At 49.7% G+C, this 17,558-nt stretch overlaps 1 protein-coding gene across 2 annotated transcripts in view; it reads right to left on the reverse strand.

Moving 5' to 3' along the window:
• Positions 1 to 439: 439 nt before the first annotated feature.
• Positions 440 to 17,558, reverse strand: part of DUSP10 (dual specificity phosphatase 10) — a 40,966-nt gene continuing 23,847 nt past the window's right edge. The window contains exons 3-4 of one of the 2 annotated variants that reach the window (XM_005866480.2): positions 4,991 to 5,359; positions 440 to 1,740 (exon numbers count right to left, since the gene is read on the reverse strand). In XM_005866480.2, the coding sequence (XP_005866542.1) occupies positions 1,475 to 1,740; positions 4,991 to 5,359 (635 nt within the window). In that variant the 3' untranslated portion in view covers positions 440 to 1,474. The remainder of the gene's footprint in view (positions 1,741 to 4,990; positions 5,360 to 17,558) is intronic. The other variant, XM_005866481.2, reaches the window with a different exon arrangement.

Raw genomic sequence — 17,558 nt, forward strand, 5'->3', positions numbered from 1 at the left:
GGGATGACCACCAGGAACCCTAAACGGCCGATTGTCACAAATGTTTATCAAATAGCCTCTGGGGAGATCCTGGGATTCTAACCAATCAATCTGTCAGGGACCTAATTGATCACCAAAACTCACAGGCTGGTGTGGAAACCCCTCCTTCCTTAACATGACTCTACTTGGAGCTCCTCCAGGCCTGAGAGGAATTGAATGTGCAGGAGGAGATGGTGGAGCTGAGGATAGGGGTGACCCCTGAGAAGGCCCATCCTCGAGCTATTCTGCTTCCTTGCTCATTCCCTCTGCATCACGATGAGAACAGAGAACATTTCACCTCCTCAACCCTATAAAAATGTGTGTGTATTTCCACTTACGTGACCAGTTACCAGAGGTAAGAGATGCTTGATCTGGAGTTGAGGAAAAGAGGAGGAAACGACACACGTCCCAAGATGAGTTTCATTTATATAATGAAAATAAACCTTTACACAAATCAACAGAAACACACCCAGTTGTTGTTTTTTGCGAAAAATATTTTTAAATAAATTTTTGTCTTTTTTTTTAACATTCTGATATACATATGTAACAAGGTTTATGGCACTGTAACCAGAATCAAATCCAAAAAAAAAAAAAAATTAAAGGAAAAAGGTGGGAAGGAAAAGTAATCGGTTTCATTGAATTCTCTTGACTCTCCACGCTGGCAAATCTGCACTATTTGCCTAGCATCTGGCTGCCCGCTCTAACTCGCTTGCACACTCAAAACACCCTAGTATTGCACAGTGAAGGCATATGGTAGAATGGTCAGTTCCTTGCTAGTTCAAAAAAAAATCTCTTAAACCCAGAAAGGGGAAAAATATAATAATCCAGAGTATGAAACACACAAAATCAACAGTATCTTTGTCTCTTTCAGGAACGTGAAGGGTCCGCAGACCACTTACGCTGCCCTGATTGCACTCGGCACCAGTGAGCCGGTCGGGGCTTGGTGGGGTGGGTCTGTTTTCTACGTGAATGGCCCGGCAGATCCAGGTCTTCATAACCCAATGTCTTTTCTACTGTCTTTTGGTTCTTTTTAAAATTGGTACAAAGTGTATATTCGGTCTATGAACCTGCACAGACTATATAATCATAAACTCTACAAATAGCTTCAAAGGAAAGGGGGGAAAAATAAGTTTTATTACGTGTTTATTGTTGGCTTGAAAAAAAACCCAAAACAAAAAACCCACTTCCTTAGCCAGAGTTGAGAGATCCTTATAATAATCTTCCTTATCAGTTCCTGGGAAGTAAATCTCAATGGGCACCAAAAGTTAAATTCTTCTCACACTGGTTAAAAATAAAAAGATTTTAAACGAGTTTGTTTCCGTTCACAAACCTTACCCCCAGCTTAAAAAAAAAAACAAAAAAAAAAAAACAGGAAAGAAAAAGCAAAGAAATAATCCGCTCTCCTTTCTCTCTGTCTCCTAACAGAGACCAGTGACCCTGACCGTCCCGACTGCTGTCACACCACCGTCTCCACGCCCATCAGCTTTGGTGTAAGGATTCGCGGTGTCACCCCGTTGTTCAGGTCTTCCTCGAACTCCAGCAGCTGCCCCATGAAGTTGAGGTTTGGGGAAATAATTGGTCGTTTGCCTTTGACGAATTTATAAGCATCAGTCATGGTCATCCGCGTGTGCTTCATCAAGTAGGCGATGACGATGGTGGCCGAGCGGGACACCCCGGCTTGGCAGTGGATCAGGAGCCCCTTCCCACACTGGTGCGCTTCCTCTGGAGAAGGGAGAACGGCAAGAGGTGAAGGCAAGGACACAGGCAGACGGTAAGTGAATTCACTTTCCTCTGGACTTGACCAGGCCATATTTTGTTGAGGAAGAATAAACTAAAATGGTTTTAAACCCAAGTATAATTTACTAGCTCACTGTATATGTACACCGAGTGGCCAGATGATTATGACCGCCCCATCAGTACAATGAAGTGAATTAGTTATGCAAATAATAATAAAACCTTGAGAGTATTTGCTTAGGAAGTTTTCAAAATTCAGTATTTTGGGAAGTGTCAATGAAGTACTGATGGGGTGGTCATAATCATCTGGCCACTCAGTGTATATGTCACAACCTCCAGAGTGGGCGAAAAGCAATCGCTGCATAAACAAGAAGCTACATTCCTGCATTTAAAGAGAAGAGCAGGTGAAGGAATTATTCATAGGAACAGGGTACACCACAGGTGATGGCTTTGACTGACGAGAAAGCCACAACAGTTAATTTCCATGCGAAGCAAGCTACCAAGTAGACCCTCCTGATCCAGGACCTTAATTCCAATTGCCAGACTGTGTGACTTGTCATAACTAGAGTCATTAAAGTCTCTCCTGCCTCGGAGAGAGAGGAAAAACCAGTTCTTTATGCCAGTGGTCGGCAAACTGCGGCTCCCGAGCCACATGTGGCTCTTTGGCCCCTTGAGTGTGGCTCTTCCACAAAATACCAACTTCTGCGCATGGGCCACGAAGTTTCAATTGCACTATACGTGTGCACCCGTACTTTATACGTTTCAGAGACATTAAAAAGCCCAGAGCAGCTTGTGGGCACTGCCTAACGGGTTCCTCAGGATGTGTCTAGACTAAAGGGCATCCCCAAGAAAGTGTCCCCGAAGGGACACCAGTTATCAGTGGTTCTCAACCTGTGGGTCGCGACCCCTTTGGCAGTCGAACGGCCCTTTCACAGGGGTCGCCCAAAACCATCCTGCATATCAGATGTTTACATTACGATACATAACAGTAGCAACATTACAGTTATGAAGTAGCAACGAAAATAATGTTATGGTTGGGTCACAACATGAGGAACTGTATTTAAAGGGCCAGAAGGTTGAGAACCACTGAGTTAGATGAAGAACAGGAAAGGACAACAGGGTAAGGAGAGTCGTGATTTAACTTACAACTACCAAGAAAAGAAGCGTCCTGTAAATTTCCATCTTAAAAATCTACAGACCAGGCTTAATTCTCACAGAAGTATTTCAAGAAAGTATCTCCCTCTTTTAATGTCTTCTTTTTAGCACATGCTAGGTATCAACCGCCACACCAAGACTAGGGTGCATGGTGGTAAGAAGATGAGCTACAAAGCGCTGCTTTGATCACTGGTTCCACTAAACATTAGGTGAGTGACCTTGAGACTCAATCCCTCTGTCTGAACCATGGGTATAATATCACCCAACTCAGAAATAAACTGGCATAAACCCTAAACCTAGACTCTTTTTAGTTTCTATTGGACTCTCAGTGAGTGTTACTGTGTTTATTAAACTTGCTGTGTTTTTCCTAGATCAAGACTATAGGACTTCAGTTTACCCAACGATCTAACAATGAAAACACAATCGTGCTACGCAGGCTGGGGTACGGAACTGTTTTCCAGGTGAAATGCTGTTTGCTGCGTGTTTGTTTTTCCTTCTACAAAAGCAGGTAAGTGAACGCCCTACAAGAACGTAGGGCGCTTTGATTGCAGTCCTCTTAGAGGAAGCACATTGCATGCTACTCACTAAAGGAACACAATTTCCTAATTCCCTCAACTGGAATTAAGTCAGAAAAATTGCAGCCGTAACATCATGTACCAACCAGAAAGTTCCTCATCTGCCTGATGACAACAACTATTTCTTCCTCCGTGCTCAAGGTCTGGCTCAGATACTGGTAATAAAGAAGGTAAGGTCCCTTGGCACCACGTGTTACCGGGCGGGAACGAACAGAGCATGGTAAACACTGCCCCAGTTTATTGTAGAAAGGGCCCTGAGGTCTGGTCCCTTCACTGACACTAAAACTCCGATGACCCTGGAGAAGTCATTTTGCTTTTCTGAGTTCGGTGCCCACTCAGAATTTCCTTCCAGGCGGAATACTCCGTGGTCCTGCATTGAAGGCACTTTAGCAAGGAAAACAGCGGGGCAGTGAGCTGGGCAGTGGCCAGCGCTGTCAACTCTACAGCGAGTCCACCAGACCCAATTGGCTGTTGAGCCCAAGGCATTTTTCTAACGGAGGGGCACCTGACATGAGAGCATTCTTCCCGGGACACAGGCCAGTAACAAGCTGCTGCCATATTTAGGAAAAGCACGGGGTCACCCTTTTGTGGCGATCAAGGTTAGAGTCACTTGAAAAAAATTGTTGAGGATCTGCTAGATGCCAGGTGTTCCCCAAATGATCATTTGAACGTTACCACAGTCTGAGGCTATAGAGGCAGCAAAACTAAAGGTAGAATTAGGGTTAGGCTGGCCATCGCTTCCTTTTGGAGATCAAGGCCTGCTATTGCTAGAATTTTCCTCCTTGGGAACGACTCAGGCTACACACCTTGATCTTCCTACTTCAGTGAGTCTGGGGTGAACTGTCTAGGGAAATCGAGTACCATCTCACCAATGCTCACATACACGCCCTTTGCTACCTGATGTTTCAGACAAAGCAGGGAGAGGGAAAAACACTCCCCCGCCTCCAGGCCTCTCTCTTCTCTGCACTGATGTGATGGGAAAGATGTTCGCCATGGCATTGCCTCACTTCACATAAAGAGGCTCTACCAACTGCAAGTCCACTGAACTCAAGGTAAGGGGGGTGTGGGCGAGTTTAGTCACTGTTTTCTTTCCTGCAAGGTGCCGAGGTAGACCAGAAAGCCACCGCACCAGCTCTGGAATCCACTGTCCTGCCTTCTACCAATTCTTGCATAGAAATTATACTCTGGAACGCATCACGACTAACCCCTGCCACTTTCTCACTGAGAACTTGAGGGTTTCCAGCTGAACACCTCCCAGGCAAGTGGAATTCCTGCCCTTTTCTATTCACCCTGATGGACCCAGTACACTCGGTGGGTTATGACCTGGTTCAGATATTAGTAATAAAGAAGGTAAGGTCCCTGGGCACCACGCCAGGCAGCAGAGCCCCCAAACCACACCGAGCAGCTTTCCTTTAACACCCCGACATTCATCTTGAACTTGACATCAAAGGAAAAGCCGGAGGGGAAAGGAAGGCGGAAGAGGCAAGCTCCCCGGGGGAGGTAGTTACCAATGAACTCGAAAGCCTCTTCAAAGTACTGCCGCAGGTTCTGCTTGTTGCTGTCGGTGGCCGGCAGCCGCTTGTAGTTGAACAGGCCTTTCTCGTAGTGGTAGAGGGGCAGGTGCGTGGTGACGTTGATGATGTAGCCGATGTTCAGCCGCTGCATGGCGTCCAGGTCTTGAGCGTCCTGCTCGTTGCCAAGGAACAGGAAGGGCAGGATGGGCGTCAGCTCCGCGTTCTCGATGTCGGGGGTGGTGGGGATGCACTGAGGTAGCACTGAGGCCGCGGAGGCGCCGCCCCCCACCTCCCGGCACTCTTGGAGCTGGAGGGAGTTGTCACAGAGGTTTTCATGGTTCTGCTTAAAACTGCTGAGTCCACCTAGAACGCAAACACAGCGAGAATGATGCCCCCAGGCCTTCAAGTGGGCAGCAGCCACCTTCCCGGTAGGAAGGAGTGGGTGGTTTGTTGTTGTTATTGTTTTTATAATATGTTTTTATTAATTTTACAGAGAGAGGAAGGGAGACATAGAAACATCGATGAGAGAGAAAGATCAGCATTGATCGGCTGCCTCCTGCACACCCCTCACCAATGGGGAACAAGCCCACAACTTGGGCCTGTGCCCTGACCGGGAATCAAACCGGTGACCTCCTGGTTCGTGGGTCGATGCTCAACCACTGAACCACACCGCCCAGGCAGGAGCATGCGTTTTCTGCAGATGTATATATATTTTATCAAATAAAATTTAAGCCCTGGACGGTTTGACTCAGTGGATAGAGCGTCGGCCTGTGGACTGAAGGGTCCCAGGTTCGATTCCGGTCAAGGGCACATGCTTGGGTTGCAGGCTTGATCCCCAGTGTGGGGCATGCAGGAGGCAGCCAATCAATGATTCTTTCTCAACATTGATGTTTCTCTCTCCCTCTCTGAAATCAATAAAAATAAAAAATATATTAGAAAAATAAATATTTTTAAAAGTCCAGTTGGAGACTCAGGACAGGCTTTGGATGCTGTCACTGCGCACGGTACTAGAAATGTGCTTTTTATACAAACTGGGGCATGTTCCCCTGGAAAGAGCGCCACGCAGCACCCGGCCATTCCCCCGGCAGCTAATTGCTCCTGCCGCCCGGAGCACGTGCTCGGTGGCCTACATAGAACCTTGCACCTTGGGAGCTGACGGAGGCACAGCGCGATGACCTCGGGCAAGGAACCTCTGCCAGCATCTCGGCACCGCGGGCATGTGCCTGGCACCCGTGGTAAGCTCACCTCACCCACAGCGACAGCTTCCCTCCCGACCCAGCACCGTGGCCATGAGCGGGGACCTGGGAAGAACCCGCTGACCTTGGCTCTCATCCCAGTCCCGCCCCTTCCTAGTCCTGTCGCTTGCTGCAGTTCATTTCTCTGAGCCTCAGTTCTCCTACCTGTTCAGTGAGGGTCAGGGCATCTACCCCCTGGTGTGAGTGGGAGCCTGGAATGAATGAACACATGTGAAGTACTCAGCACGCTGCCTGGCACTCGGTAGCACTCAGCAGGGATTTGCTACTTCTATGAGAATTATTTCTACGATTGCCCGGGCAGCAGAGAAATGCTTGGAAAAGACAAAAATACAGGGGGGGGGAGTTTTCCTTTTCTTTTTTGATATTTTCCATGTATTTCACTGACCGTTTTCAATCCCAATTTCCAGCAGGAGGCAGTGTGGGAGCAGCCCGGATCCTTGCACCCACTTTTCCATCAGGAAACCTCTAACACAAGCATGTCAAACTCACGGCCCACAACGAATATCTTTGCGGCCCAGCCAATATAACGGTATGTAAGAAAAATTTTAATAAAAATTTCTTAATTAATAACAAACTACAACGTTCGCTAATGACTGATTACTGTAATTGTGTAGCATTCATTTCCCTTACGCGCAGGCACACCATTTCTCTCCACTAACACTAGCAGCGAATATTTTAGCAGCCGATGGCCACGTCCTTAGTCTTGGACTGGCTTGTTTGGTGTGCACAATGGGAAATATTTTGCTTTTGGAGAACAGGAAAAATAGGTTTATCTGCGTTATACTTATTAATTTGTGCAGTTATTCAGTGTCTGGTAAGTTAACGTTCAAGAAAAAATATTTTTATTAAAATGTTCTATTATTTTATGTTAACGATGACTCATTTATTTCAGCTCTTTGTATTTGGCATGTCTCTATCGAAATAAACCTACATTTCTATGAAAATTGAAGCTTTGTTTTTTTGCGGCCCACATAGATTTAAACCTTATTTGGCCCGTGTCAGCCTTTGAATTTGACATGCTTGATGTACACCTTTAGCTAGCTTAAGGCTTTGTCCTGCCTCCTAAATGTTATGGGTCTCCTGTAAAAAGCTGAAAAGTGTACCAGTTTCTCCATTTTTAAAATGCAGGCCTGCCCCTCAACCGCAGGAGCATTACTCATGAGAATGTAGCTGAAGGAAATCAGCTGCATATGTAAGATGTTTACTACGGCATTGTCTATTTTATAGAAAAGGCCAAGATTAAAACAATTTTAAGGGAAGAGTTAATATAATCACCCAATGAAATGCTATGTAGCCACTCAAGGTGGTGAAAAAAGAGGAAAACAAAGAGAATGTTTGTTTGATATTAAATGAAAAAAAAGGCAATTCAAAAACATCCACCATACATAGTGAGCAGAAGTTGAAGGACTATGCAAAAAAAAAAAAAAAAAGGAATACTTGTTTAAGCAAACTATGATCCAGAAATTTCCTAACTTAGAGTTTCCTTTCATATTTGTTAGTTGTATCACACATGTGGATAAGCCCAAAGGATTATTATGAGGGTCATATTATACAATACAGTGGGGCCTTGATTTACGAGTGTCCCGACTAACGAGTTTTTTGAGATACCAGCTGTCTCTCGGCCGATTTTTTGCATTGAGTTGACAGAGTAATTTGAGTTAACGAGCTCGGTCTCGGAACGAATTAAACTCGTAAGTCAAGGCCCCACTGTATACAAGGAAGGGCTATAGCACCAAATCAGCTCTAATTCAAATCAAACAGAAACAGATGCACTCTGGCCTTTCCTTTGCAAAGAGGAAGGTGTTGGAAATCTCCAATAAGCTGAAAGCTACCCAAACACAGCCTCTCCCCGCTCGGTAGGGGCTTTACGGCAGCCTCCCTGGTTTCAGGAGGTAAAACAGGAAACAAGAGCGAGAACAGGATGGGGCTGTGGTGAAACAAGGACAGGAAGTCTATCTGTCCACTGGCCTCCGAGCCTCCTGTATGTCCTTCAAGGCTCATCTTTAGCAACCACAGCAGGAAGCTCCAGACTGTAACGGGGATCCAGTGTCGGGGCTGCTCACAGCCAGCGCACGGGGACTTGGCCATGTACACCGGGGAGGTCACATGTTACGGTCTGGCAAGGACCCCAAGCATATGCCGAGGGGTAATATTAGGATCACTTCACTCCTCTGTCAGGGTCAAACCTCGCTCTTCTTTTTGCAAAGAAAAGCAAGAGCTATCACTTCATTTTAACTGATTTTGAGAATTAAACGCTGCCCTTACATATTATTATTCTGCTATGAAATCATGGGGCAGGGGGAGTTGATCTGGGCTCAAAGAGATCATTTTTAAAGTAGACGGAAGGAATGGAAAACCCGAAACACTTCACTAGTGAAAGCATTTAAAGACACTGAAATTACCCACTGCCCCCATCGCCAGCTCCACAAAAGAGGCTGAAAGGATATTTAAAACCTGCCCAGCTTTGGCCCCTACCATGTTCCAAGCAGACAGTTCCACACTGATTCCGGGATGGGAACCTCACTCACTTTTTTTTCCCCCAAAGAAAAAGGCAGTTGTTACACTTTTCCATAAACAATGAGAGGAAAGAACAACTAAAACGAATTCAAAAGAAGTTTCTAAGGGGGTAGGGGGAGAAAACCAGAATGCTCTCCTCTTACGTAGGGTACTCAAGCTGTAATTTGTCTCAAAAGCGGCTGGTTAAAAAAAATGCGCGCCAGCAAACCCCCCACGCAGAAGAAAGCAGCCCGGAGCTTTTTAAAATTCTGTCTCTACACCTCCTTTCCCAATGACATCAGCTGGGGGCTCCCCACCTGCCCAGTTGCCATAGCAGTTACACAAAGACATACAATGACATCAGTTGGCATGATATCAACTCTTTGAGTGCAAACAATACAAGAAGGAGGACTTTGTTTAAGGCCTTTGGTGCAACTGTGGTCTGGGGGGGGCAGTGATGTAATATGCTAACAGGTGGCATAGGCCTTCCATGTGCCTAATGGGGGGCGGGGAGACGAAGGGGAAGGGAGGGGAGAATTCGAGACAGACAGAGAGATCCGAATCACAGGGGGGCTCACCTGCAAAATTCTGGGCATGTTGTATGTTTAAGCCATGTGGGAACCGGCTCGGGGAACATGTGGAGACAGAGTGGATAGAAAAGGAAAGAATGGAGTTCAAAGGTTTTCGCTGCAGAAGAAAATTCGCACTGAAAGGAGGGAAGAAATTGTCTCCCGTCCGAGTGCTGGTCTGATGATCAACTCGGGCAAGAGTTCCCAGGAAGGGCTGTCCCCGGGATGGTGCTTAAAGCAAAAGGAACCAGTGGGGTGGCCCTGGTGGTTTTAGAGCGATGTCTGTAGGGACCAGAGCTGTCTTCCCTTGGGAGGTGGAATTAGAAGCTGGGGAGGAGTGAGGCTAACGAGGTTTTCTCTTCCAAACCCTCTCCCCTACCTGACCCCATCCAATCCCCTAGAGGCCGAGCTGACCAGCCCCCGTTCTGCAGAGCTGTGATGACTGCACAGTCAGCGAGGAGCTGGGTCATTTCACACTTGTTCTTGCTAAATGAGAACATTACAACATGATAAGCGACACTGAAGCAGAGGCGGTGCGGCTGGTGGGTAGGTGCGGGGGTTAGAGGCAGACAGGCCAGGCTGCGACTGTGATTCTGCCTCAGAGGAGCTGTGAGGCCTGGTGCAATCACTTGCCCGCATTAGGCCTCAGTTTACTGCTCTGTAGAGTGGGTGTATTACCATGTACCCACAGAGCCTGGTACCGGAAGCCCAGGTAAATCTGTTGCTCTGTCACCAGGCGCTGGATAAGTTAGGTCTTATTACCCCAATGTCACCAGTCGCCCCACCCCCCTCCCGTTCACCCATGCGCACCGCAGTCCCGAGGGCCCCACTGCGGGCAGCGATGCTGAGGCCAGGCTGCCTGGGCTGCATCCCGAACACTAGCCACGCCATCACCTGCACAGGCTTCTCACCTCTCGGTGCCTCAGTTTCCCCACCTGGGGAACAGGGACGACAGCAGCACCTGCCTCTCACTACCGTTTGGTTAATAAGTAGCAAGTCCTTCGAAACCATCGCTAGCACATATTTAAAGCACAAGTTTTTGCAATACTTGGGGAAACTACCCTTTTAAAGATCTGAAAAAGACTGCTTCACATAAAGACTGTGAATGAGAAGTAAGCCAATGTCTAGAGATGTTCCTCTGAAAATTGTATTCAAAAGAAAGCAGGAACCAAAGCTTAAAGGACGCGCTCCTACAGGAAGCAGCAGCTCCCTGTTCCTCAATGCGAGCGCCGCACTTTGCCAGTCAGAGCATCCCGAGCGAGGCTGCGCACGTCTGGGTTCCAGGCTTTTCCAGTGGAGGGAGGACTGAGGGTTTCATCTCTTTAATCTTTTTTAAATTCCCCAATTACCATTCACAATCATTGCTCTGTAGTATTAGTTGCAGGTTACAGCATAGTGGTTAGACAATCATAGGACTTTTAAAAAAATATATTGATTTCAGAGAGGAAGGGAGAAGGAGAGAGATGGAAACATCAATGATGAGAGAGAATCACTGATCAGCTGCCTCCCACATGCCCTGCACTAGGGATCGAGCCTGAAACCCAGGCATGTGCCCTGACCAGGAACCGAACCGTGACCTCCCGATTCACAGGTCGACGCTCAACCACTGAGTCATGCCGGCCAGGCAGACTGAATGTCTTAAACAACACTGCTCCCCTCTCTCCCCGTCCTCCGAGTCCTCGCCAGGCTGACCACGTTAGGCACCAACTGTGTGTAGTTACCGGAGCAAATCGTTTCCAGGCCCGAGCAGCAGCATTGGGTGACACATTTCCAACCCTTATCTCATAACTCGCTACTCTGTCAAAACGAGTTTGGGCAGCACGTGGATGCTGAGTGGCAAGGAAGAACACCCAGCCCCCCAAAGAGTAATACACACCCAGCCCCTAAAGAGACACACACACCCAGCCCCTACAGAGACACACACACCCAGCCCCTATAGAGACACACACACCCAGCCCCTATAGAGACACACACCAGCCCCTAAAGAGACACACACACCCAGCCCCTAAAGAGAAACACTCAGCCCCTAAAGAGACACACTCACCCAGCCCCTATAGAGACACGCACCCAGCCCCTAAAAAGACACACACACCCAGCCCCTACAGAGACACACACACCCAGCCCCTATAGAGACACACACCAGCCCCTAAAGAGACACACACCCCCAGCCCCTACAGAGACACACTCAGCCCCTAAAGAGACACACACACCCAGCCCCGACAGAGACACACTCAGCCCCTAAAGAGACACACACACCCAGCCCCGACAGAGACACACTCAGCCCCTAAAGAGACACACACACCCAGCCCCGACAGAGACACACTCAGCCCCTAAAGAGACACACACACCCAGCCCCGACAGAGACACACTCAGCCCCTAAAGAGACACACACACCCAGCCCCGACAGAGACACACTCAGCCCCTAAAGAGACACACACACCCAGCCCCGACAGAGACACACTCAGCCCCTAAAGAGACACACACACCCAGCCCCGACAGAGACACACTCAGCCCCTAAAGAGACACACACACCCAGCCCCGACAGAGACACACTCAGCCCCTAAAGAGACACACACACCCAGCCCCGACAGAGACACACTCAGCCCCTAAAGAGACACACACACCCAGCCCCGACAGAGACACACTCAGCCCCTAAAGAGACACACACACCCAGCCCCGACAGAGACACACTCAGCCCCTAAAGAGACACACACACCCAGCCCCGACAGAGACACACTCAGCCCCTAAAGAGACACACACACCCAGCCCCGACAGAGACACACTCAGCCCCTAAAGAGACACACACACCCAGCCCCGACAGAGACACACTCAGCCCCTAAAGAGACACACACACCCAGCCCCGACAGAGACACACTCAGCCCCTAAAGAGACACACACACCCAGCCCCGACAGAGACACACTCAGCCCCTAAAGAGACACACACACCCAGCCCCGACAGAGACACACTCAGCCCCTAAAGAGACACACACACCCAGCCCCGACAGAGACACACTCAGCCCCTAAAGAGACACACACACCCAGCCCCGACAGAGACACACTCAGCCCCTAAAGAGACACACACACCCAGCCCCGACAGAGACACACTCAGCCCCTAAAGAGACACACACACCCAGCCCCGACAGAGACACACTCAGCCCCTAAAGAGACACACACACCCAGCCCCGACAGAGACACACTCAGCCCCTAAAGAGACACACACACCCAGCCCCGACAGAGACACACTCAGCCCCTAAAGAGACACACACACCCAGCCCCGACAGAGACACACTCAGCCCCTAAAGAGACACACACACCCAGCCCCGACAGAGACACACTCAGCCCCTAAAGAGACACACACACCCAGCCCCGACAGAGACACACTCAGCCCCTAAAGAGACACACACACCCAGCCCCGACAGAGACACACTCAGCCCCTAAAGAGACACACACACCCAGCCCCGACAGAGACACACTCAGCCCCTAAAGAGACACACACACCCAGCCCCGACAGAGACACACTCAGCCCCTAAAGAGACACACACACCCAGCCCCGACAGAGACACACTCAGCCCCTAAAGAGACACACACACCCAGCCCCGACAGAGACACACTCAGCCCCTAAAGAGACACACACACCCAGCCCCGACAGAGACACACTCAGCCCCTAAAGAGACACACACACCCAGCCCCGACAGAGACACACTCAGCCCCTAAAGAGACACACACACCCAGCCCCGACAGAGACACACTCAGCCCCTAAAGAGACACACACACCCAGCCCCGACAGAGACACACTCAGCCCCTAAAGAGACACACACACCCAGCCCCGACAGAGACACACTCAGCCCCTAAAGAGACACACACACCCAGCCCCGACAGAGACACACTCAGCCCCTAAAGAGACACACACACCCAGCCCCGACAGAGACACACTCAGCCCCTAAAGAGACACACACACCCAGCCCCGACAGAGACACACTCAGCCCCTAAAGAGACACACACACCCAGCCCCGACAGAGACACACTCAGCCCCTAAAGAGACACACACACCCAGCCCCGACAGAGACACACTCAGCCCCTAAAGAGACACACACACCCAGCCCCGACAGAGACACACTCAGCCCCTAAAGAGACACACACACCCAGCCCCGACAGAGACACACTCAGCCCCTAAAGAGACACACACACCCAGCCCCGACAGAGACACACTCAGCCCCTAAAGAGACACACACACCCAGCCCCGACAGAGACACACTCAGCCCCTAAAGAGACACACACACCCAGCCCCGACAGAGACACACTCAGCCCCTAAAGAGACACACACACCCAGCCCCGACAGAGACACACTCAGCCCCTAAAGAGACACACACACCCAGCCCCGACAGAGACACACTCAGCCCCTAAAGAGACACACACACCCAGCCCCTACAGAGACACACACACCCAGCCCCTAAAGAGACACACACACCCAGTCCCTAAAGAGATATACTAGTACAAGCACTGGGAAAGATTTTAAAGGAAGGAAAATGGGCGCCACGTCAACTGAACCAAAGACAAATGGAAAACCGAAAAGTCATCAGTAAAATGTTGCTTCAATGGCACGGAAGTCTTTTTTGCATCGAATTGTGACTGGCAATGAGAAGTGGTTTTATTTTGAGAATCCCAAACGCGCAAAATCATGGGTTGATCCAGGTCAACCATCAACATCGACTGCAAGGCCAAATCGCTTCGGAAAGAAGACAATGCTTTGCATTTGGAGGGATCAGGAAGGTGTGGTGTATTACGAGCTTCTAAAACCAGGTGAAATAGTTAGTACTGATTGCTACCGACAACAAATAATCAATTTGAACCACGCTTTGATTGTAAAATGACCAGAATGGGCCAGAAGACACGGCAAAGTAATTTTGCTTCATGATAACGCACCATCGCACACTTCAAAACCAGTTAAACACACGTTAAAAGATCTTGCCTGGGAAGTATTAACCCACCCGCCATATTCACCAGACCTGCTCCTTCAGATTACCACTTGTTCCAATCGATGGCACACGGACTTTCTGAGCAGCACTTCAAAACGGACGAAGAAGTGGACAATTGGGTCTCTGAATGGTTTGCCTCAAAACAAGAAAAGTTCTATTGGGACGGTCTCCACAAGTTACCTGAAAGATGGGGAAGTGTGCAGCTAGCGATGGACGTTACTTTGAATAAAGCACTTTTGATGTTTCTCTTGAAATTATCGTGTTTTGTTTGGATTACAAAATCCGCATTATTAACCGGTACACCTTGTACACACCCAGCCCCTAAAGAGACACACGGAGCCCACAATCGCCCGTGTCCCCGCCCGGAGGTCAGTGGGTGGCAGTCCCCGTGGAGCCCTGGGTCTGGAGGGAAGCCTCTCTGTGTCCATGCGTGTGGCTGTTCTGGCTACTGTGCCCCCGGAGGCAGAAGAGCACGTGTGATGTGACTCAGAAGCAGTGCCCTGGGTGGCAGATTAAAGAAACCACAGCCCCATGGGGATCCGTGAGAGATTTCCATCTCCCAACGACCACGGGCAGCGCTGTTGCACGCAAGCGGTGTCCAGCAATGTAACGCAAACTCTCCCTGAAGGTCAGCGAGTGGAATTCACACCCAGAGACGTGGCGGGGGACCGAAAGGAAACTTCTAGAAGCTTGCTGCAAGCGTACTGACCACCCCTGTTTGCTGCCTCGTTTTTCTTACTGGGTGACTAGTCTTTTAAGGTAAAGTGGCACTTGGATGACAGCGGTCAAGAACATGGACTCTGGAGCCCGGCTGGTGTGGCTCAGTGGTTGAGCGTCAACCTATGCACCAGGAGGTCACAGTTGGATTTCTCTCTCTCTGTCTCTCCCCCTCCCTTCCACTTTCTCAGGATTAAAAACAAACTAAACAACACCCATATATGCCCAAAACTAAAAAACTAAAAAACAGCAGCTTTTGCTCCTTACTAATCCTATATAATAAAAGGCTAATATGAAAATTATCCCCTCAACTGGAAGTTTGGGAGTTTGACCAGGGGGTGGGGCCCGCTGGCCAACTGCCCACGGCCCCTCCCCCTGGCCAACCCCGCCCCCAACTGCCCCGATTGGGGGGCAGAAAGGGCGGGCTGGCCAGACCCCACCCATGCACGAATCCATCCATCGGGCCTCTAGTCTTTGTATAATTTACAATATGGTTTCAGCTAGATTTTTGGTTCTGTGTACTTCTACAACTGCTTTCATTCATTAACTCGTTCAGGGGGCTCTTATTTCTTATGTTTTACAATATATTGTTCCCTTCTTTGATGGATAAAATCTTTGTCACACACCCAATAGAAATAATTTTTCAAAAAATTCCTGCCTAAATAGTTACCTCAAAAAAGTGAACTGAGCAATGATCTCAGAATGGTGACATACAAAAATGAAGCTTTAATGACATGCCTTCCAGGGAAAGCTGGCCCCAGCATGCTTCTGTCCAATCTGAAGCCTCTCCCTTCACCCAGCCCACCCCTCCCCGGCAGCTCAGAAGTTGCCTGGGGCGCACACAGGAGCCCACTGCAGAACTGGTGCAGAAAGGCCCGGGGGTTCAATCCCAGCCTGGAAGTGGCTTAGGGGCTCCCAAAGGCAGCGTCTGGGATGCCACAAAGGAGGCAACTCCTAACACCCCTTCCCATCCTCCCGGCCTTAGGGCTGTCACGGGTGACGTGTTCAGGGGACGGCCAGTGTCATTTGCGTGTATTTGACTAACAGGCAGGGCGTTTGGGAGGCTCCTCCGCAAGTATGTAAATCCAGCCTGTGTCTTTAAATCTGTGACCTCATGTATTTACATTAGAACAGAAAGCACTGCCAGAAGCAACAGCTGATGACAGTCGTGTAATTTTCCACCAAGACAACAATCAAGCGGCTTTGTGTGGTTTTCGTGAACAGATGACATTATGTGAGCAGGATTCAAAGGGGAGGATCTCAGAGTCGCCCCCTCTCCCCCCCAAGGAACTCCCCCAGGTTGTGCAGAAGTCACTGTGCCTTCAAGGAAGAGCCCTCCTGCCCCCCCTCACCAGGCCAGCGTGTCCCTCCGTGTCCCTCCCTCCCTCTCTCCGATCCTAAACCCTTCCCAAGTGTAAGGGAGAAAACTAGACTAGGGAGTTCTGCCTCGAATCCATTTGATGGTTGAACTTCCAATCGAATCCACAGAGAATCTTTTAAACCTATTTTTAAAGGGTCGAGGGTGGTTTGGGAAGAGTGGCCAGGCTCCCTTCCCTTCCCTTCCCCCAACACACGATTCATTAGGCCTGTGAGTGCAGAAACCCCGTCTTTCCATCCACCCTCCCCGTTCAGGCTCCGACAGGTTTCAGTGAGAACCACCTACAGGCAGGGGTGGGCATCAGGGACTTCCCCCCCGTCACTCCCTGTGCCCAAGGGCCAGGGCGACGCTCTCCATCTCTGGCCTCGCCTGGACGGGCCACGGCCACATACACACACACACACACACACACACACACACACACACACTCTCTCTCTCTCTCTCTCTCTCTCTCTCTCTCTCTCTCGCGCGCGCACACACACACCCCGTCCCTGTTGAGAGGCCAGCCTGTGGGCGTCATTGTCACCGGGGGTTCGTCTGCCTCTCCATTGCGCTTCCCTCTCGCTAACCAAAATGCCAATGAAAGGAAGTCAACGTGTTTCATATTCAGGACAGGCTTTGGGGCTCATCAAATGAATGGCTTTCCACTAAGAAGCTGCCTCTCAGCATACCGGCTGGGCATGCGGAGGGAACAGGGCTGACGGGAGGCCAAGTTCAAGCCCAGGTTCCTGAAAGCATGCAGTTCAGATTCCCTTCTGCCTCCCCGTGGAAACTTGACCTCGGTGAGCAGGGACCCAGCAGCTCCGGGGGAGAACGGCTCCCCACAAACACTCAGCTCAAGCCTCCGGGTTTTCTTAACAGACACACCAGCTACATTCACATTGTTTTCACCTTTACAAGCTCTTTGATCTAAGAGCAAGGCCTTTCAGACAGCTGGGGGCCCAAGTGAGATCCTGATGATGTCCTTCCCCCACTTCCCTTCTCCCTCCCTCCCCACTGGTCAGGGTCCAATGGGAGGAGACGGATAATAAACACATAAGCCTACAAATAAAAGGGTAATAATTAATTACAAGGGCCATGGGGTTCCCTCCGGTTCCTGGGTGCTGCGGGAGCAAACTAATTAGATCTGAGTCCAGGGCAGGCCTCTTAAGGGCTGAGAAGGGACTGACT

This window comes from Myotis brandtii, unplaced genomic scaffold, assembly GCF_000412655.1.
Source record: "Myotis brandtii unplaced genomic scaffold, ASM41265v1 scaffold231, whole genome shotgun sequence".
Lineage (NCBI taxonomy): Eukaryota > Metazoa > Chordata > Mammalia > Chiroptera > Vespertilionidae > Myotis > Myotis brandtii.